The following is a 23,245-nucleotide window of genomic DNA, read 5'->3' on the forward strand; positions in this document are numbered from 1 at the left end:
GTAGATGAGTATGACTCCAGTAATATTCTAACTTTAGAAAACACATCCCAGAAGACAGAGTCACAGCACAGATTTCCACAACAGAAATATGCTACTAAATAAAGAAATCACAATGAGAACCTGAACAGAGTAAGCCTGACAACTCTTGCTCACAGTGTTGGTGTTACATGAGATCGGGGTTTCCACTTCTTCCTCAATAATATCTTCCCAAATTCATGAAGGAACAGGCCAGGCTGAAGACAGAAGAACTCAAATTCCACTGTTCTCTGAACTCCATTCCTGCTCAGATCTCCTGCTATTTAACACACTATCCCATGCATCCTAATATAATCTCCATGTTAAACCAAGTTTTACTTGGTAAAAGTTTCACTGAATTAGCCTTTTATCCTTACACAAACGAGAAGTACATAATATATCCAGCCCTTCAGAAAGAAGGTATTTGCTTGTAGGCTATATTGTAATACTTGGAACATTTCTTAATAACAAAAAAACCCAACATGGACCAATAGGTAGATAATTACCTGTCAGCTTTGATCCTTGCCAGCAGAGGTTCAAGCCAGCCTACTGTACATTCACAATGAGCATCTAAGAAGGTGATGACCTGGCCTTTAGAAGCAGCAGCCCCCTTTAATCTGGCTCTAATCAAACCAGAACGCTGTTCCATTCGAATCACATGAACAGGTACTTTTAATTTTTTCACATAATTCTCCAGTGGTCTTTTCAAGAAGTCTGCAAAGAACAATCAAAACCAGGGAAACTGTCAGTTACATAGTTCAGGGGTTTTTTGTTTGGTTGGTTGGTTGGGTTTTTTTTATGAAGTGACTTGAAACAAGAGACATTTTCTCATTTCTTTTCTATCCTTTTCCTACTTTCTCAGTTAGTTTCCTCTGCTGCTTATTCTACACTTTACAATATGCCCTTCCACATCACCATGTGTTTCATTTGCTAGAGCAGGAAATTCTTCCTCCTCTTCATTTCTTCATTATGGAAAACACAAAAATTAAGAGATTGTAGAATGCTTACACAGAAACCAGATGGGATAGGCAAGCTTTTATCACAGAGTAGATGTGACACTTACTTTCAAAAACATATGCATAACTGCTCTTGGACATAACAGTTTTCTATGAAGAAAATACAGAAAGTGACCCGACTAGCTGAACATAAGAAATTACCTCCTACAGGAACATAACTTAGAGATGATTTCTTTGCAAGCAGTTTAAAACACGATCAAATTGATTTTTCAGTTGTGCTTTCTCTAGATCTGGCTAATATTTTTTCTATTAAACTATCACTAAGTCACCTAAAAACAAAGACAAAATCAGCCATACATAAATGAATATCTGCAACACCAACAAACCTCAGTTTAGCTGAGGAATAAGTTATTTAAAATAGAACAGCCATAACTGACTACCATATGCCTAGAGACTCAAAATTACTTGCATTGCAAAGAGCTGCCAAATTAACAAATTTCCAATTGCCAGGCACAGTTTTTGCCCATCACGAAAAATTAGACTATGATGGATGATACTGAAAGAAGAACTAAGAATTGAGGAAGAATGCAATTGACAGTCACAGAAACAGACTTCTGCAATAACTTGCAGATTTCAAACTTGTAAAAAAGGCAAAATAGTCTTATAACACAGCTACAGAATATATTAGATTATACACTCAAAGCACACGGGAGTTGTAGCACAACAGTGCAAAGTCTGTAGTAGGATTTAGCATAAGACGGTAAGTAACTCATACAAGACCAAGTGTGACACTGGAGCAAGGGGGTGGAAAAAAGCACAGCATGAACTCTTAGTGGCTGTTTTGTAAATCTCAAGAGGCAGAGCTGACCTGAGGGTGATTACCATTCCTTAGCACTGCTCGGATGAATGAGTTCTAATCGCCTCCTCATTTTTTTTCTGCACATTGTTGGACTGTCACCAAAACCCACAGAAATAAGTTCTGACATATCTTGAAAGCTGAACTGCACTAAAAGAGCCTAAGATGTTGATAGATCGTAAACGTTTGTCTCCAGAGAAGCTCAAAGCAAGTTAATTCTTATTTTGCATATTAACAGAGACTCGAATAAATAAATGCTTATTACTACAAACCAAGTGTACATGTCTAAACATTTTGCAGGCCTTCTGGGGTTTAGCACAAACAGAGATCATTTAGCTGAGTCTGTAGCAAATATAATCTCTTTACAGTGTAGCTTTCCAAAGCCACTAATTTAAAAAACATACAAACAAAGTAGTATCATGGTAATGGTTATAGTTTTAATGTATATGGCTCCCATGATATATACAAAGAGGATAAAACAGTGAAGCATTTCTCTCTATGCTAACCATCTCATGAGCTAGTCATACAAATCAGCATGTTCATCTGCACATTTAAGGTGTAGCAATGATAAGCTTTTAAAGTATTTCTAACCACTTAAAGCTGAATGAATATGGGCTGGGACATCAGCCCCTGAATGCACAGTTACATTAACAGAATGATAAAATTCTGCCAGAAGGAAGAGAGGAAGAATAATTTCAATAATATGGCTGCAGCCAGTCAAGAACTAGCATAAACCAGAAAGTTACATCGCAGAAAGTCCTGGTCAACCTATTGCATATAAAAATTTTAAGTCCTACCTATATTTTTCTGTAAAGTATTTCAAATTTCAATTTATCTTTTCAAGTACTTTTCAACTTTTTTTTCCCCTCTAAGAAACAATCACAGATATGTGCAGTGTTTTCGCTATGGAGGGAACAGAGTTAAGAACAGTCCTCCCACGTTTAACCAGGTCAATAAAAATATTCTTATGAACTGCCCCCTTGTTCCAAACTTCAGAAGGGAGTATTGCCAGAAACAAAACATTGTGCCAGACATTCAGTAACTGCGCCCTTAAAATATGACTAGAACCTCAGCAAAATAAACAAAAAGGTAAAGCTTGCTGTCTCATCCCTACAAAAGCATGGAAAATAACTCAGGCATCAAGATTTCTGGTGTTCCTTTGCTACAGCAGTTATGGTTAAACGTTCAAATCTAAGCAGCATATTTTCCCTCCAGAGTACTGAATAGTCCTTCAATGCATGCAATACATTTTGGCCTGCAAGAAATGCCACAATCAAGCTGTAGATACTTTCTATACAAACCTATTGGTCATATTTATACTAAATCCTCTATTAAACACTCAAATGAAAAGTTTTATGCATTACAGTCAGTTCCTTATGAGTGACTCAGGCTGACGGCTGAGTATATTTCTAGCATTGCTTCATACACTTCAGAGAATAAGGTTTGATAATATTAAAAATAAACAAACAAGCAAACAAATCCAACACACAAACACTTCTACTTGGGAAGAATAATTCATGTATTTTCAGAGGTATAACTTTAGTTTCATATAGCTGTTTCTGCTGGATATTCCTTTCAAACCTTTTCTGTATCAAAAGGGTGCAAAATTTTACCTAGGATTACAGACAGTTTAAAGAGCATCTTCTGTGGCAGTAGCAGAACTAAGGAAGCCAAAACAACAAATACATTGAGTTCAAGCCAAGTAGGTGCATGAGTTTAAAAATAACTTGGCAATTCCATTACAGAGTCACATTTATATGACTATAAATGAAAAATTAAGTTTCAAACTTTTTCTATTAAACTACAGTAAAACATAGATTTATCACATATAAGCACACAAACACAGTTTTAAGAAGTGTGAATGCTTTTACAAGATGTTCTTGGCAGGAATTTAGTTTTGGTTACATTGCTTTGATCTGTACCTGTATAACTAAGTGTATCCTGATGCAATCTGCCTACCATGCTTGTCCATTCAATGTTGACCTAGTTTTAAATACTGACAATTCCTGATCTCTCCTATCTTTTTTTTTTTTTTTAAATAGTTACCAAAGTTCAATACTTAAAAACTAAACATGCAATTCTGATCTGTAACTATAGAACAATGTTACAGATATGTCTTGTTTCTCCAAAGCTTTTCTTTTTGGTGTAAATAAGTGCGCGATATTATGCAAATTCATTCTTCTAAGAGCATGACACTAGCAGGTACAAAGTGTGCTTCAGGCAGACTGAACATTTACTTTATTCCAATTAAATTGACTCTGATGCTAGCATTCAAAATACACTACTCAGGCTGCACATTTTCTTTTTCTGGAAAAGTCAGCTACTTTAGCTCAACACAAACAGAATGCTTAAGTTGTGCATGCTAAATCCTTCAAATTTTCAGGCATCATACCCTTTTGTTTTATTTAATGCAAAAGCATGCTTGCTGGAACCATAACAAGTTTTTGGAAAACAAAACAAAGATTTCAGTAATTGTTGAAAATAACTACAAATAAAAGATGTCTGAGTGATCCAAAATTGAGGGGTGTAATTACAAATTCCCCATAAGTGAAAAAAGTGAGCACTTGACCTTTTGTCTCTTTCTAAAAGCAAGTGTCAATCACGCCTCTCATCCAATCTTGAAACACATTGAGGTTGCCCTTTGCATAGGCATTCCTCCTCTGCTGCCAGAGAGTAATTGTATTTAAGGCCTCTGTCCCTTCTTCCAAATTGCACTGAAATTGGCTGAAGCAGCTAAAGTTGGCATCAGGCAAGAAAGCAAAAGTAAGTGAGGGTGCCCAAGAGAGGAAAGGAATACAGACTGATACAAGTGCAAACACAATATGAGCGCATGAGCTATGCTTCCCTCAGAAAACAGGCTGGTCAGAGCTCAGTTTAGCTGATATGATCTTTCTTTAGTCTACTCAGCTATTCCACAACCAGCTGTACTCTATCTAGACTGACATAGCTTGGAATAGATCAGTCATTATGCTAAGGCATCATACACACACGCAACCTGAAGAAGAAACTCATTATACTTTCTACCACATTAGATATGAAGTGCAAAAATCCACTCCTAAAGTTCTTCAGCTACAAAAACTCCTGTTAACCATTACAAGGGCTACTAACTATCATAAAACTTCCTGTTAAAACCATTGTAAACCATGCACTATAATGCTACTTAGACCATACTATCTGAAATCCAGTCTCTCTCTTCATACATAGATCTTGTTTGGACAACAGTCTGCCATCTTGCTCTGAAGATGGAACTACCATAAGCAGTAGAATATGCATTTTGCACCACTGGAATCAGAAGCATCAGGCAGAGATGTCAGCATGCTGGGTGTAAAAACCCTTCTGTGACAGAAGGGCTGTCAGGCAGTGGAACAGGCTGCCCAGGGAAGCGGTGGAGCCACCATCCCTCGAGGTGTTTAAAAGGCGTTTAGACGAGGTTCTTATGGACATGGTTTAGTGCAAGAGTTAGGTTAGGTTATGGTTGGACTCAATGATCCTGAGGGTCTCTTCCAACTGAAATGATTCTATGATTCTATAAAGCATGAGAACTCCTGCTGATACAGGTAACAGCCGACAACTCATGGCTGCCACAACTGTTTTGTAGTGGCCTACTAGCTATTAGTCCTAGTGGAAAACTTTCCATGTAGAAATATAGAAAAAAAGAGTGATTCAGTATAAAAATACAGAAAAGTTTTGGATTAAAAGTCCCATATTACCCTCTAATCTCCATCTACAAACACAAGAAAAAAAAAAAATCCCTCAAGTTATACTTTATAACCCACACCACCAAGGAAGATCAAGTAAGCAACAAGCCAAATATCAACTATTAACTGAAATGAAATATCAGGTACTATCTAGAACATTATTTTTATTTCCGTGATATTGTAATTTGGAAAAAAAAAAAAAAAAGGAAAAGTAAAATCTAAATAGACTTATTTTAAGAACAAAAATCATCTTTAAGTTTTGTCTATCGATTTCATTACACATGGAAAGTTTCATTCTGTAACACAGAATTTTCATCTGGAGCACTAGTTATTAAAAAGCAGAATCTCTTACAGCACAGAAACTGAATTTGAACTTCCTATGAACCGAATCATCAAAATTAATCCCTCTGAACACGAAGCTTGGTGGTGATAGTGACAGTAAATTTGGATGTGTGTGAGGAACAGAGCTGTCTTTGCTATTAACCACCAGGTAATTCAAGTATTAAATGCCCTCAAACTTTAGGAATGTGTTAAAATTCTAAACGCACAACATGAAAGCTGTAATAGGATAAAGCCACTAGCAAACACAGACTCTGCACTGTCAACAGAAAAGTAGACAGACAGATAAACTTACAGTAGTTTTCAGTGGAGAATGACCCACCTATATTGCAAAATGAGCACTGCTCACTCTGCTTTCCCTTGCCTCAGCTACTGTTTTGCTGAGGAGCACTAAGACAGTAGAAAGTCAGTCTCAATTTTTGAAATAAAAAGAGCAGCAAGCTAAGGCATCAACGTTATCATTACCTCTTTCACTGGCATCATCAACGAGGACGATTTCTTCCAGCATGTGTCGTGGCGACCGGTTTATCACACTATGAACAGTTCGTAGAAGCGTGCTCCAAGCCTCATTGTGAAAAACAATGACAACGCTTGTCGTGGGAAGGTTGTCTGCATACACCTTCGTTTTACACCTATAAAAAAAAAAATAAGGCATATATTTGTAAAGGTCAAGCCTTCAGTTAGAACTGCAATTTTGATGTTTATTTCTGGGCATCAACACTAACATTCATAATATACCAATCATAGACAAAGTAGGACACAGGAGCAAAAGCTGCAGATTTATATTTGTATCAAAAAAACACCCTGACTTTTACATATACATCTATGTATTCCATCCTACCACTAAGAAAGGAGAATCTCAATTCAATAACCAATTCTACAAATGAAAGAAACACCCACACTGCTAACACACAGAGATGACAACAGATTATCTATTTCCACTGCCTCCGTTTTGTGAAGAGTAGCATCTCCAGATACACTAATCCAAGCCCCTAATTTAGGCTTGCATTCCCTCTGAGGGCAAGGGGAAAACTTTAGTACTGTAATGTAGACAGAGGGGCAACTGAAAGAGAGAGAGAGACACAAGATAAGAAATGGCAACCAAACTAAGAAGTAAATGCAATAAAAAGTGTATAATGAATAAAACCAGGTAATAACTAACAGAGCTAAAGAGTTCATGTTTGGAAACAGCCAAGACTATAAGCGGGCTACCTGTAATACTGGTGAGCTAAGTATATTTCATAATACACTGTGTTTATATTATACAAAGAGGGTTTTCTTTCTCCTCATTGTATGTATGTTGGAAGTACTATACAGGTTCATAAAATTAAAAGAGAATTATATTCACATATCAAAGTTAGAGTGGAAGACTACAGGCTTAGCGCTCTCAGTAGTGTATATATAGAACATTTATGCAATGGAACCCCACATGCAGCCAAAATTTTACACTCTGCAATACCTTAACGAAGGTAATATTTTCCATATCTCCTAGTAAAATCAATATGTTGTACATAAAGTACTCTCAGCAATTCTGAAAATATAATTCTGCTCTAAAAAATAACCCTACAAATTTAAGTGTTCTCTGTACAGATCTGTTCCTCCTGTGCAGTCAAAAAATCACACACAGAAACTTACATAAGATTTGATGGGACTAAATCCTTTAAGAATCAAAGCTAAAGAGATACATGCAGATCTCAGACACCAGGGAACACTGAAGTGGAAAAAGTGATAGATTCAATGGACCTTCATTCCAAACAACAAGTTTTTATTAGATCCCAGACTACTGAGTCAATTCATTGTAATGTAATCTGATCTAAATTCTATTAAAATACGTTAACAAGTATGCATGGCTATGACCTTAACAGCGGTGCTGTCTGAGGGTTTGAGAATTGCGTAATGCACTCTATCCACTCTAAATACATAAGAACAATTCTGAAGGAGCAGCCTCACAAATCCAGGATTCATGGTGTCAGCACCTAATCCCACCCCAAGCAGTGACACCAGGAGCATCAGCCAAAACCAGGCTCCCAGCACGAATATTTCATTTGCCACATAACTTGATGAGCCAGAGCTCTTCTCAGTGAGAGTAGCTCTGATAGCACACAGGCGTTTCAGCTCAGAGGTGGTGACAAAAAGCCAGTGTGCACCGAGATCCCTCAGAAGATCAGTAAATCCAGGTACAATTAAAGAAATATCTGGAAGAGCTTCTGTGGAATCATGTTTCATTTCTGAGAACTGAAGGAATGGTATCTTTGTAGCATCAGGCACCATCTGCAATATTATCTTTATCTACAATTATGGCCAAATTTAATTATTCACCACGCTGAAGTGAGCATCAAATTCCTTAGGGAAAGCAGATATATACCCCTGTGTTTATTTAGTTCATGTATAAAAAAACCTGTGAAGTACGTCAACTCAAAGTTTTTCCTGTGGTGCCACTTGGAAAATAAAACAGCCTTTCAAAGATGCTATGATTTTCAGATGAAAAGTTCAACACACAAGCCAAATAACTTCCTGCCCATATTTGTCACTTGTTCAGCCTATTTTGCCACTTTAAAAGCAAGTTCTCAGTGTTTTATTCCTTCTGCTGCACTGTTCCCTAGATCAGAAAATAAGTGTCTGATTGTAGACTGTCAGCTACAGTAGTAATGCAAGTCCACCAATTGTTCCTCTACTTTTGGCAGAATATCTGTAAAAAAGTTGAGAGAAGCCCGTTAGCAGTTCTCTGTGAAAAGCAATAACAATGTGGCATTCATCAGGAATATCTTGCTGGGGTGCCCATGGGATCTACTATTATAATATGAAATCTCTCATCTCCAGGTTTTGTTTTTGGTTTTTTGGTGTGTTTTTTTTTTTTTTTAAATGGTTTTACGGAAGATTTTACTAATCTCAAGTCAATGAATTGGTATAATAAAAGCCAGCCAAGTGCTCAGGGACTACCGTGTTTATAAACCATTACACTTCCCCAAGCATAGATATATCAAAACATTTAAGATCTGTCTTTGAAGAAGAAAATTTTAGCACTAAGAAGGCAGCTTACAGGATTTTTTTGGGAGACTTCTCCCCATCGCAAGGCATTTCCACTGCCCTGTCCTGCAGAAAGTGAACATTCTCCTCTCCTTAACAAGACTCGCCTGTTCTCACCCCCAGAGATCAACCTTTTCTGGGGTAACAATTTAAGAGCGACCCTGGACTGGCTTGTTTATCAATATGTAAAAAGGCTGCCACGCTGAACACGAGGGTGTTTCATAACAAAACTGGTTTGGAAATTTCTGAATGTTATTCTTAATAAAGTGTTTGGTGTGAAGTTATTCTAGAAAGATTCATTTATGCAGGCAGGCTAAAGGAAAGAATTAATAGTACGATATCTGATTTTTTAATACTCTTTTCATCTGCCTTTTTATATACACCTTTTAGCTGTATTTGTACACATTTTGGTGAATACATAAAAATAAAAAAACCCTGTTTCTAATTTTCAAAACACTGACATACACTTCTTCCCCTCCAGGAACATATTGCTGCAGAACATAAGAAAAATAAAACAGAACAGTTGACACCTGTGATCAGATCATTAGCCTTCTATGTAAACCTCGTGTTTTATCCATACTAAAAACATTTAAATTAAGAATCCTTTTTGTCTTTCATTTGAAGAGAAATTACTCCAGAAAGGGATTACTATGGAATTTAAAATACAGCATTAGTTTCAACCAACAGTTATGCAACATTAGTAGCAGAATATAACCATGAGGGGTATGACACACATGGTATGAATTAAGGACAATTTGAATTTTAATTCACTACTAATACATTATGTTCCTTTTGTTGAATCATGCCTCAAACAGTTTTAAAATTGAGTGCATAATATTAGGAAGTCATACCATCTCCAATAATTTAATGAAGGCTCCAAACAGCAGCTGAGAATGTCTACTTCACATGGAATGCATCATCCTTTCCTTAATCTATGGCATTCATCATGCAAACTCTCGGCTAATGTCACTCCACATATTATTTAGATTGTGGAAACTCCCCCAAAATGTCAGACATTTTAAATGCAAGCAGAGACTTACTGCCTTATTACCTAAAGACACAGAAAAAGAACAGGCCAGATTGTTAAAATATGATCAGGACATAAAGCCTCATTAGTCTACATGTCTTTGATGTACACATTCCAATGCTGAAAAGAGTAATGTTCTTTATTTCATAGCCAGTCTCCCTCTCATGCACTGAAATCCCCAGCTTCAACTGCATTAGCTTTATATTCTTCCCTAATATTTGATTTCTTCCTTTTATGTAATTAGGAAAGAAAACAGAAAAGTCATTAGGAAACAAAATTAACATCATCCAAGATCTTTAATGCCCCAACAGACTTCAGAAAAAGCCCTTACATTTACAAACTATACTTTTAAAAGTTTACAAAGTATCCACAGGACTGTAAAGACATGATGCTGCTCCGAGCTCTGTAAGATGCTCATACACATTTTTACAGAATTTCACCTTTTTGCAATTTTACACTATAGATTCAAAATACTTTGGCCCGATTCCTTATTACTACATGGTTACTTGTAGGCCATTATCTCCCCAAGAGCACAAGGCAGTGTAACAGATCCAAATCCTTCAGAACTTGAATTCAAGTTTAACGGACTACAAGCCAAGGAAGGAGGACATATCCTAGCATGTGCGTATAACATTGCTAAATAAGAACAGTGACAGCAAAATAAATACAAGTTGTTGTCCCTAACACCATGTAGCCTGATTTCAAAGTTTAAAATCCATTACAAAAGTTTTTTAAAATGGAAGGTCAAAAGCAACTATGAGTTGGATTACACTTCTCCACCGTCCTGACTTTTTGTGAAGATGTTTATTGAATCTTATACAGAAACTCTGCATATTTTAGATAGGGGGATATTTAGAAAAAAAAAATCTCAAGGAGAATTTTATTAAATGGATTATGTATAGCCACTTGGAAACTACCTGATGCTACTGCAAATGCACATGAAGAGCCTCTGAATAAACTGCCTTCCTGTTTTCTCTTTCAGCCCAGAGTACAAATAGTTCACAGGAGATATTACAAAAATAACCTAGAGGAGACATCAAGTAAGGCAATTCAGTCCAAATAAAATTAAGCTGTTAAATCTCAAAGTTTAAATGCTGCTTCAGCACCATCTTGCAAGGAAAGATGACAACTTCATCTGGAGCTTCCTACATCAGTACAACCACGTATTCTCAACCCTCCTTGATACCTGGCAGAACTGGAAGCCTCTCTCTTTTCTCATGTCAGCAAAGGAATGAGAAGAAACTTACTTCAGTGCAGGGACAGAGGAAATCTATTAGGTCATCTTACAAGATCCTTCATTTGAATTCCTCAGAAGGTGAAATTCTTCTGATACCTATCTTTGCCGTCCTCAGTGCCCAACTATGAGAACTAGGCTCACCCACTCCAACCATCGGCACCAGAGACATTGAGGCGCCAGGAACTCGGGACACCGCCCTTGGGTGTCCTAATGCCACCTCCTTCTGTCTACTGCTGGGGCTTTCACAAACACCTCAAATATTACCTTGAAAAAAATGCAACTGTGCAGGCATCTCATTATAGAATAGCACTTGGCGTTTTATTAATATTATGAAATTGTATTCATGGATCAATTTAGTTAGAAATTATTCCTAAAACCCAAGATTGAGTGCTACATGTGTAATATCATCGTATCTTGAAAAACAAGTATTTACAATGTTAGCAGTGATCTGTTTGCATACCCTTCAAATTCATGCTAAATCATTTCTGAAAGTAATGTAATAAAATGGGATTTAATATCCTGATAGCTCTTACATACTTTTGTTTCATAGGCTAAAGAATCATACCCTCAAAAAAAGCTACAAACAAGGTGCAGGTCTTGTAGGAAATCAATTATACACTACCACAATGTTTATGCAGTGAGACACAATGAGAAAAATTCTCATTCACTGAGGGAAAACATTAAAAAAATATTTAGGTAATTTTCTAGAAAGATTATGTCTTATTTATAGTCTGCGTTAGAAACAGATGCTATATTTCTAAATACTACAGGGCAGATGTCGACCTTCTGATGCTGCCAACAGGTTATTCTCCATAGAAGAGCAATGAGAGGATAAGGAACAGGTATTTTTTTCAAAATATGAAATTTTCAAAGTGAGGCCACTCATGCATACCTAAATACAAAAATCAATAGACTTAAATGCTACCTGAGTCACATTTGCTATACCTGATATCAATTTTATTCCCAGATTCCACCAGCCTTTCATAGGAACAAGGAATGATCAATAATTGTCAGTGGCTCAGAAACATTAACAGCAGTAAAACACGTATGCAACCTTTGTTTTCTAGCCCAGTGCACACAACCCAGAGCATCCTGGTAAAGGACAGAGATGGAACACAAGCACAAGTGTCTCCTGTGCACTAAACGGATCAGTTGGGAAATCCCAGTGGAGCTCAGACCAGACCTCGTATGTCAAGTGTGACAGTGCAGAGCTGATACATTCCTGAAAGCCGTACTAGCAACAGATTGAGGCAGGGGAGGAAACTTATTTAGTCATCTTACAAATCTAGTAAAATCTTTTCTTTTGAACGCTACAAAAAGCAGTTACAACTAAAAGCTGCAGTTATAAGTAAACTGCATCCCAGAACTTCAAATTTGACAAACAAATAATCCAAGTCTTGCTGAAAACCACATTAGAGCTGAAGTTTTGAGGAAATGCTACACAGCACAGGCCCTGTAATAAATCTGTTTAATATTACTGACGCAGTACAAACAGCATACTCTTCAGTATTAAACTATATTGGAACTTCTGGAAGTACGCATCACTATCCTTAGACTTGAAAATACGCATTTATTTTCTACTGAGGTTACCAAAAGTTAATGCCAGATCGATACAAAAGAAAATCAGAAAATTTGAACTCCCCTCACGAAACCTCAGGCTTTAATTATGGCTATCTGATGAAAATCACTGCAGTGCCATAAAATGTCAGTACTCTGTTGTGTACCTGTCCATCTGTCAAAAGTTATAGTCTGCAGTTAACCTAATCTAACAAAGCTGAGGCAGAGCTATGCCCAACACAAAAACTGCTCTCTACTTAAATCATAGATTAAAACATTTTGAAACAAGACTCAGAGTCACCCTGAAGCCGCCGAGATTGACTACATTTCCAGAGGTTAACGCCCTGTAGCAGGGGTGGAAAAGAAAGTGTCAAAACACTACAGCAAGAACCGGCAGCACTTAAGTCAAGTGGTGTGTTTCTGGTAAACATTGACTTAGTCTTTCCTGGATATGAGCAGCAGCCTCATGATATCACTACGAACGACGATGTTAACAAATCTGCTTCCAACATAAATTTTAGCAATACTCCAAGCCCCGAAATTGAAGACAATTAAGCTGGATAAAGATCTCATTTTCACATAGAAAAAACACAGCTGAAAGGGCTAAAAGCAATAATTATGAGAAAGATGAAATCACTGACTATCACAACATGCCAAACCACTCTGCACTACATAGACTTTGCACACAACCACAGCTTTATCTTGGGGCTGCACAAAGAGACAGCACTGCAGATAAGGTTGTGACAAAACTTCACGCTACCGCTGAAGTTGCTTCTTCCAATCAAATCAGAACAATTTGGTTTAGAAAGATGTCCTCACTTTTATAATTCATATCACAACTGCAATTAATCTTTCTGAACTGTTGACCTGAATGCAGGCAAATCCCTTATTATTTTAACATCTCCATTCAGCCTGCTTAATATCTGCCTTCAATAGTATTATGTAATTTACCTGACATCAAGAGTATGAAATTTTCCTTTCTTCTGATCTCAAACATTTGGATATAAGAAAGGTCGCATTATCTCATGAGTCAAGTGGAAATCTTCTTTAGACCCTGGAAACAAAATCCAAAATGGTCCTTAAAACCATTGTGGTCACAGAATTCAAGCAGAATTTCAAAGATAAGCAGCTGCAATTGACTGTTTTCCTCATCCTGAAAGTGATCACAGGAACACATCTCTTGACAGAAGCAAAACCAATTCTGTCCTCAAAGACTGAAACGGAACCTTAAGTTCTCCAGCCAAATTATTTTCCATACTTGACCTATCAATTTGAATAAAGTTCAGGATATGGCTGCTTATCCAAAATGGAAGACACTCACAACTAAGAATGAGACTGCCAAGTGTTTGTGTGTATATACAGACACACACGTGTGCATATATACGTGTATATGTCTATATATTTAAAAAATGGTTTACAGGAAGCAATCTGATTTTTAAAATTACTTTTTCTAAGAAAGAAATCTATAGGTCATTTCTTCCAGCTGACTCATTAAGTCAGTGTGAACAAGAACATTTCCAAATGTTGGCTCTACAGTGGCCCAGTAACATGCTATACGCACCACAAAACCCAGAGGAAAAAACATTCCTGCTTGAAAGAATTGTAAAGTCTTTAATACCTCACATGCTTTCAGACTTCCAGCGTTACATTGTTGAAAGTTACACTGCTGTCAGCAGATTTCCTTTACAGATGCCAAGTTACTTAGCAGCCTGGATTTTTAGCTTGTAACAAAACATCAAATAAGCTTCTGAAGTGTTCCACTACCTGTGTTGACAATTTTGCTCTTTTTTATTATCTTTTACATCACTATGACCTGAGCTAAACAAATACCTAAAGTTCGGAAAGCATATCACAATTTATGGAGCTACTTCAATACCCATGACCTTATGGGGACTTTAATAAATACCTTCTGTAAGAAGGTCTGCGCCCCCACTCCACCATGTTCCACTTAATCTGGTGCAACTGTGGGTTGCTGCCAAAATAATCCCACTTTTCAACATTACAGTTTCATCCCATCCCCTTTTTTGCACCAGATCTAGTAATCATTCAGCTACTGCGTGTGTTGCTTCAGTTTGCTAATTCAACAAAATATACTTTTTTTTTTCCTTTTTGGCGTGTAATCTTCCATCCAGTCAGTGAAGACCAAGGCCACACAATTGTAAGATCAATATCAACAGAAGCTGTGAGAAGACTCATTTTGGCTGCAGGCCACATTTACAGCAGATTATATCTCCCCTCAGCTCTTCTCCTGAACTAAAAGAATTAAAAGAGAGCACACTTCCACAAGCCTCACAGAGAAGTAAATACTTCAAGTATTTTAAAAAAACAACCAAACAAAAAATGTCACACGTTTGAGCTCTAAGAGCATGCTCTTGCATGTGTGCCTTTACTAGTTTTACTACTAATAGGTTTACTCAAACTATTTTCCTCACACAGGGATTGTGTAAATTTTATGAATATGTCATAATATGATTCAACTGTAGTACCTTAGATTATACAGGAAATAAATTTGTTTTGAAAAGTTAAAAATCCAGATTCCAGTGTATTCTCACATGCACATTTCAGGCTTAAAATGAACAATACCTTTTTAAAGCACACATATGAAAACCAGATTTTAGTCCCACAACTGAAAAGCATTATGTTGTATCATATAATTAGCAGTGCCTAAATCTAAATATGGTTCTTTCTAAGCAAAGAGATGACGGAATTAGTCATATGAATGACGTACTCAGAAAGGAGACCAGTATAATTGCTATAAACTTCACAACGTTCACTTAAGTTCAACTTAGTAGAATGGCTTTTAATCCCAGGAAAAAATTCTCTACTCCCTCCCAATTGTGAAAGTAAGCTTGGCAGGAGGAACTGAGTAGGGTAGTTTGATTCAACAAAAAGCACCTTCAATACCAATTTAAACTGACCACATTACTGTATTAGGTAAACGTTAAGGTCTTAGTTACAGATCTGCAACTTATTTTTCTATTAAGTGGCTAAAGTCATGGTTCGAATGAATTTAAACCCTGTTCACTCAAATATGTAGGGCTACCCAGCTAAAAACATCTGCTTATACCCTAACAGTAGCGATACCACTCAAAACCCAACACCTCTACTTCCTGAATACAGACAGTTTGAGAAAAGGACAGTTGAAAGATCTCAAGTGTTACGCAAAACTGAGATACCATAAGATGTCTGATACCCTTAATTCTGGCAAAATTATACCAAATAAGGAACAGAATTACAAGAAGATCTTTTATGCCAAGTTCTACATAATCTGCAGCCTTGCAGAAAATCTTGCTAAGGTATCCCAAAAGTGATCCACACTCCTCCTTGCCTGGGGAAGTCCATCACCTTTCTAAGGAACCACAACCTGCAATATATGACACCCTCCTAGGGTTGCACCCTAAATTCCAGTGAGGACCAGAGCTTACATGCATGACATAATTCTGTCCCAGCTATGCCTCCATTCTTTCCAGCCTGGAAGAGTGTTTTAACATGCTCTTTTCTAATGTAAAAAAAGTCAGAATTGGGTTTAAACTCTCACACCAGGGACCCAAATGTCTCCTTACATATTTTATATATTCCACAAATGTTTAAATAATGAATACAGCCTGGAAGGCCTTAGAACACAGGACTCACTCTTCATTTTGCAAAGCAGCTTCCAAGGCACCTCAAATAGCATTAAGACCAAAACCAAGTCATACGACACACACAGATTTCACGCATTGAACCACCCCACTTTCCAGCCCGAATACTGGTCTATGACACACAGGCACAGCTGAACACCTATTTTAGTCATTGGCACCTATTTTATTCATTGCCTGCCTCATCTTCAGCAGACTTAAGGCAAGACACTAGTGTTCCTAATCACCCATCTTTTACTCTTTGCTGTCATGTCAAGCCCACAGCTGCATATTTTCCTGGAAACTGTGAATCAGCTCCCACTTCGATGACTGATTCACAGACCAGAAGAAGACATGCTTACAAGAATCGCTCTATTAACAACTTAAAACCAATCTGCTACCCCCAGCTGCTTGTTCCCCCACAACAACATCCCTCCAGAGGTTGCGGCACCGTCAGTTATATTAATTAGTTACACTAACGTGCTCCAGTCCAGATTCGGGGAAGTATCCAGGCTAAAAATTTACTTCTGGTTTAGATATTTCTGTTAAGCAAATAATTTAGTTTGGATCACGAGAAGAATAAGTAGAAAAATGTTGCTGCTTACAGACACAAAACGACTAGCAATTCAGGCATATGTCAATTATTTTAAAGGCATCTACGTGCCTCAGTAGTTTTGTGCCAAATAATAAAAATAAATATAAACATGTTAATACGACTGGGGCACAGCTCAGCAGAACACAGATTTCAACTTCTGTAGATGTCCTGAGGAGCTCCCTGAGCTGGAGAAGTGCCTAGAAGTTACTAAAATAGCTCACGTTTTTGTTCATCTAGTAAGGAAACAAAATTTGTTGACCAAAACATAAACATGATGCCTGGAGAGGGTCATCTGGAGATTAACCTATAAGCACCCAGAGGCAGGAGTGCAAGATGGAACACGTAACTCATGGAGGTTCTCACTGCCTTGAGGGCCGAGCAGGTACACAAACACATTTGCCTTCACACAGATGATGAGGGTTGGGCAGAACTGGAAATTCATGTGAAGGATAATGTACTTCAAAAGCTGCTTTCCAGTTGACAGGTTATGCCATCCCCACTAAATACACAAGGCACATTGGTCCTGGCACAGCTAATTCCACTGGCCTTTCAATGATTAACTGTTAGGCCAAACTTTTACAGACTTATGTATTTTAGAAGAACTGACATGCTGGAGAATTATAGGACTTGAAATAGCCACATCTTCCCCCCATAGCACATTAAAGGAAGCAACCCACAAAACCTGTGAAGAAAATAATTACATGGTTGAACAGCTAAATGCGCCTTTGAACATATCCCACGTTTTCAAAGCCTTGACTGAAAGTGCTACTTGCAGTTATATTGCAAGCACATAAACGTGGTAATGAATGACTAGAAATCACCCGTTCTTCTCCTCAAACTATTTCCGTATTAGCAGGGATATAGATAGAACAAGTTATAACAGAAGCAACCCCACTAACAGAGTACAAAGTGTTTCTGGCCATATGAGTATTTCACTGATCAGATAAATAATTTTATGCATAAAACACCAGAGCATATTTACAGCTTTCAAAATTCTGAAAATGGCTACAATGTTCTTGAAAAGTAATATTAATCCACACATATAGATTAAAATACCCTTGCACTGTAAACACAGTACTGTTCTCAAATTTGCCAGGGAAATGCTAACACACTCCCCAAATTCTTAATTAACATGACCTTATAGAGTACATACTGAAAAGATGACACAAGGAGGAGGTTTTTGGGGACCATCTTTTCTTCAAAATCTACTAAAAATGCACACAGCAAATAAATGTTAAAACTGTTGGCAGCAATTTACAAAACCAGAAAATCCAACTCTGCCCTGAGACCTTACCTAAAATTTTATTCTAAGATTCCACTTTCACACACATAGTATAGTGACAGTATTTGTGTCCATGCAAATGGGAAAAAAAAGAAACAAATGCAACATTACTAAATGTATAATGCATATCTTGCTGCAAAACATAACAACTGCAGAGCATAGCCAAGTGGAATACAAAAAATTCCTACAGCTCACCTTGATTTTATAATCGTAATTTCATTTGTCTGCAAAAGCTTGAGCAATGCTTAGATAACGCATTTCATAGTTTTTAAGAATTTCTCTATTTTTGATTAATTCAAAGTCTAGACTTCATAAAGCTTACAGTTAAGTCAATTTTTTAGATCCACAAACTTATTTTATCTTTGTACTTACACTATAAAAATGGTAGAATATATACATGCAAGTTTTCCAGTATGAATGCTGATAAACCAATGATGTTATTTAGTTTCTCCCATACTTCCAGAGTCATAATGAAAAGTTACTCAATGTTTACCTTCCCCATAACCAACTGTTGTAAATAGAATTTCCCCTAAGTTTTGTTAATTACTTCCATTCAGCTCTTCCAGAAAAAAAAACATATATATATACAGAAATCACACCAAATTAGCATCCCAGATTTGACAAAAATCTCCAGTGAAACTTACTATTTTCTTCACAACTAAAGTAAGTTGAAAATGCTAACTACAAGTTCTCAACTGGTAGGTAATTTCTTATCCTATAGAGAGTATGATAACAGGCGCAGACACTACATATGAATCTGCATGAGTACCAAGAGATCCCATTGCCAAGTTACAACCACGATCAGAGCAATAATGTCAGAGAAACAATACAATGCCCCTCAAAACATCTACCGGTTTTGAAAGAAAAGCCTGCAAGTTAATGATTTGCACTCTTCCACTAAACTGAGATACAGGCAAGTAGTGACCATAGTGACCATAAAATCTGACTAATGACAGATCTGAAAATCAATTTGAAAGTTACATAATTCAAACTTGTGAAATAATATTTTGAAAAATATATGGCTCAATTATTAAGAACACCAGCACTACCAGGAACTCGCATGCTGCATAGAATCGCATTCATTACTATACGTGAAGGCATAACACCTACAAACCAGCTCTTTTATCACTCATTAAAAATGAAAAGCTGTCAGAGCTTCATCTCATTCTTCTAATATTATCTTCTGAGGTAGGAAATGAAAACAAATTAATACAGCAGCTAGCCCTTGTGTATACAGAAGCAACAGCACAGCTTCTAATGAAATGAGGTTTCTATAGCATCTGATTCTTGCAGAAGAATGCAGATAATTGATTAGGAAAATCTTATTTCATGAGCTTTACTTAACTTGAGAGTCCCTTTCATAAACAAGAGGGGCTGGGGGCAGCAGGAATCATCAGCTACCCTGCCAGAGTAGCCCCAGGACAGTAAAGCAATCTTAATTTTATTTAAAACAAGGCTACAATTTTCTTTTTAATTACTTATGACTCAAATAGCACTGAAAGAATCAATATTTCAGAGGCAAGATCAAAACCAAACCACATTGATATTAGAAAAAAATATAATGCAATCTAAATGAGGCCTTGCACATTTCATTAGATAAAAAAAATTAAAGTATTTCTTTCTCATCATCAAATCATTTCTATTTCATATAATGCAGAATTTTAGTCTGCCGCATTACAAACAGTGCATGAATTTTTCAAACAAGTAATTTTTTCCCAAAATGCCAAGTCTTAAGTTAACTTCGTTCTCCTTCAACCAGATTAATTTCTATTCCCCGAACAGGCTTCATAGTTGTAATCAGATTTAAAGTTAAATAACACTGGAGAAAACTGGTTTCTACTGTTCAATCTTATTTTACAAATAAGTTCCGTATGTACTGGAAATCCTCCTACTTTTTCACTTCAACAGTAATATCTTACAGAACTGAACTCTTGTTTTGGATCACTCTTTGTACATTCTTCATTTAAGTAGAGTACATTTTTAATACAACATAAAGCACTTACCCTTCTAACCTGACATCAGGTAAAGATCTGTTGAGTGCAATCATTTCACTTGCCATTAAATTAAATTGATTTATTTTAAACATTTCTTTCATTTTTTCTTGCTCCTCTTTCGGAATGACCACAGGCTTCCCCATCTCTCCAGGTCCTTCATGTGGCTTTTGTATGGGTTCTGGAACTAAGAATAAATAAAATGTTGGTAACTACTTTTACACTTGCTTTTGTTTGTTTATACTATATTCTATACTGTAGGAGTGTTCCTAATTAAAACAGAGTTCTAAAACCAGCAGCTTCTGGAAGTGAAAACGAATCTTCATATTTAGGAGTTAAACAGAAGTAGTAAAAGTCTTAGACACGACAATTCATTTGAAAGAACAGTAAAGGTTTATATCTATTCATCATTGGGTCCTAATTGTCTTTACTGTTAAAATTCCTGAACAACAGACATTTATACCCCAGATTACTCTTGCACACACAAGCTTTTCAGTAAAAGTTGAATTTAATCTTTACTAAAATACCTGTAAAGGAAAATGTAACTTTACATTTATTTCCATATTTTTATTTTGACAGAATGATACCGGCATTTACAGTTTATAGATAATTTCTATTGGTTTTAGTAACATTATTTTTAGTCAACATGTTTATATTTAGTTTAATGTTAGTACTCTAGACAGAAACAGTAATACTTGACATGTTTAAATATCAAATAACTGATCAAACTGATGAGGGAGAGGGGGAAGAGAAAAGGAGTCCAACCCTTGAATTATTATTTTTTGTTTGGTTGTATTTTTTGTTTTGGTTTGGGTTTTTTAAGTGTAAAACTAAAACATAAAAAAACCTCTTACATTTTATTTGAAAACTCCTGTTTACTTGTCTCCTGAATTTAAATGTTTCAAATGCTCAAATACTGAATTTGAAATACATTACTATTTATCAAATTTAGTAAAAATTTTAATTTAAAACATAGTAATTTAAGATTTAAACATAGGAACAGGAAGTATTTTAAAATAAAAGCACCAAAAGCTCTCAGTAATAAGCCTAGCTTCAAATTATCTTTAATTTGCATGTAGGATAACACAGTATAATTAAAGCTTTTGCCAAGAGCAAATAGTCACGTGAAGAATAAGAATTTTTTTTAAAAAAAGCTCAAGCCTTCTATCCTTGCTGAAACACTAAGACTTAAAATATATACTAATAACTGAAACATTTTGCTAGTTTGCTTTTAGTATTAATCAGTTACAAGCACAATGTGTTCCTTGAGAAACTTTCATTTTGAAGTACCTGAGGCAATGGCACTAGTTGCGTTAATGCAGTGACATTTAGCAGAGAAAATCCTCCAACCACAGAGATGCTTTCTTTTTACCAAATTCCCCTTGACTGCCAGTTGAGCTATAGAATTCTAGAAGCTGCCAGCCAGCCATACACTTCAAACAGATAAAGTATGTCCAAGCAGATCCTCAGCAGACTGATTTAGGTGCTCGTTTTAACCATAGGCTAAAACGAGCAAGCAGTTTGCTTTGCATCTTTGCCTCCTAAGAAAGTGTGGTTGAACCCACATCAAAGCTTGCTCATTTGCAATTGCATAACCTTTTAAACTACAATTTGTGCCTTTGGGGAGGTAGTAATCACCATAAAACCATGGTATACAATAAGACAATTATTTGGGCTTAATTTTGTATATTCTACTTGATTTTATTACGTGAGCTAACATAACTATTTTCATTAAATGTCCAGCAATTAGTATATAGGTTGACTTAGAAAGTGACTAAATGCTGAGTGTTCAACATAGCTTTTAGATATTAGCATATTAGGTATCTGAATATATGCTAAAAAAATATTCACCATATTTTTCAGCATTCTCAAGAGTCAATGTCTTATCCTACCATGTTTGCTATGTAGAAGAAAAAATTTCTTGTTTCACTTATACTTCCAATTGTTTCTTAATGTTGACTAAACCAGTTAAACTGAATAGCTAAATCAAACTTAAAACTTATCTTTCACATTTGCAGATCTTGCTGTTAGATGCTAGTTTGGCATATCAGTGAGTTGTATGTGGGCATACAAATTCCACAGATTCATCAGTTGAATTTTAAATTTCATTAGCAAATATATACTACTTGATTACAAGTTTTACCTAAATAAAGTACTCCCTTGTGCAGAAAAATCCAGCAACTACTCGATCCACCGATGTTTTACGGAACTCACTAAATGCAAAGACAGGCAAGCTTGGGGTGCAGGCACAGAGATGACTTTCTAAGAAGAATTAACCATCTTCTCTCAGGTTTCTGGATTTAGAGTAATCTGTTTTCCCACAAAAGCATGTAGTTTTCATATAAACACAAACCAACACCACTCTACCAAAATGACTAACATGCATTGTTAAAAATTCAGACCACAGTGCTCTTCTGTCAGTTAACTATGAAAAACATGTTTCCTTTGAAGGGCTATAGACATGCACTGATGACATAGTTCTAATAAACAGAAATTTCATTTACAGCTACAAGTTTCAGAGCTAAATGAATGACTTAATCATCACCTGATCCAACAGGAAATCTAGCAATATTTTTCCAGACATTTCTTGTTTGTTTGTATCAGTAAAACATTAGTTCAAAGAAGGCTTGATCTCTTCCAGATCTTCGTTAAAAATCAGAAACTCTTTATGTCTATGGACTACAACTCCTTTTTACCAGGAAATATGTCTGATGGAAACCAGATACTTCAAAATCTAAGACCATCTAAAGCCAGAAAAAGGGATGGATTCTTCCCTGGCATGTATTTAGGGGCCACAACAATGGTAAACTGACCAGAACACCAAGTGCAGTCATGTTTAGAGGAACTACCACAACTAAAAGAAAGCTATTTGAACAGGTAGAAGTTTAGAGAAGTATTGTCTCTTCCATACACCTCAGCCTTAACAGAACAAGACTGATTTACAATGAACAGTTCCTATTTTCAAAAATTAGATCTGTGTTTTACGTCTTGGATCTACTCACTTTTCTTAAAAAATTTTTATGCAGATGTGAATATTCAGAATCAAGT

General features: G+C 36.3%; 1 protein-coding gene across 4 annotated transcripts in view; it reads right to left on the reverse strand.

Annotated features, from left to right (window-relative positions):
- Positions 1-23,245, reverse strand: part of GALNT1 (polypeptide N-acetylgalactosaminyltransferase 1) — an 88,910-nt gene that overhangs the window by 17,490 nt on the left and 48,175 nt on the right. For 3 of the 4 annotated variants that reach the window (XM_065628503.1, XM_065628502.1, XM_065628501.1), the window contains 3 exons: positions 20,210-20,384; positions 6,330-6,496; positions 522-729 (listed from right to left, as the gene is read on the reverse strand). In XM_065628503.1, the coding sequence (XP_065484575.1) occupies positions 522-729; positions 6,330-6,496; positions 20,210-20,384 (550 nt within the window). Of the gene's footprint in view, positions 1-521; positions 730-6,329; positions 6,497-13,663; positions 13,738-20,209; positions 20,385-23,245 lie in introns of those variants that run through there. The other variant, XM_065628504.1, reaches the window with a different exon arrangement.

This window comes from Caloenas nicobarica, chromosome 2 (genome assembly GCF_036013445.1).
Source record: "Caloenas nicobarica isolate bCalNic1 chromosome 2, bCalNic1.hap1, whole genome shotgun sequence".
In the NCBI taxonomy this organism is placed as follows: Eukaryota; Metazoa; Chordata; class Aves; order Columbiformes; family Columbidae; genus Caloenas; species Caloenas nicobarica.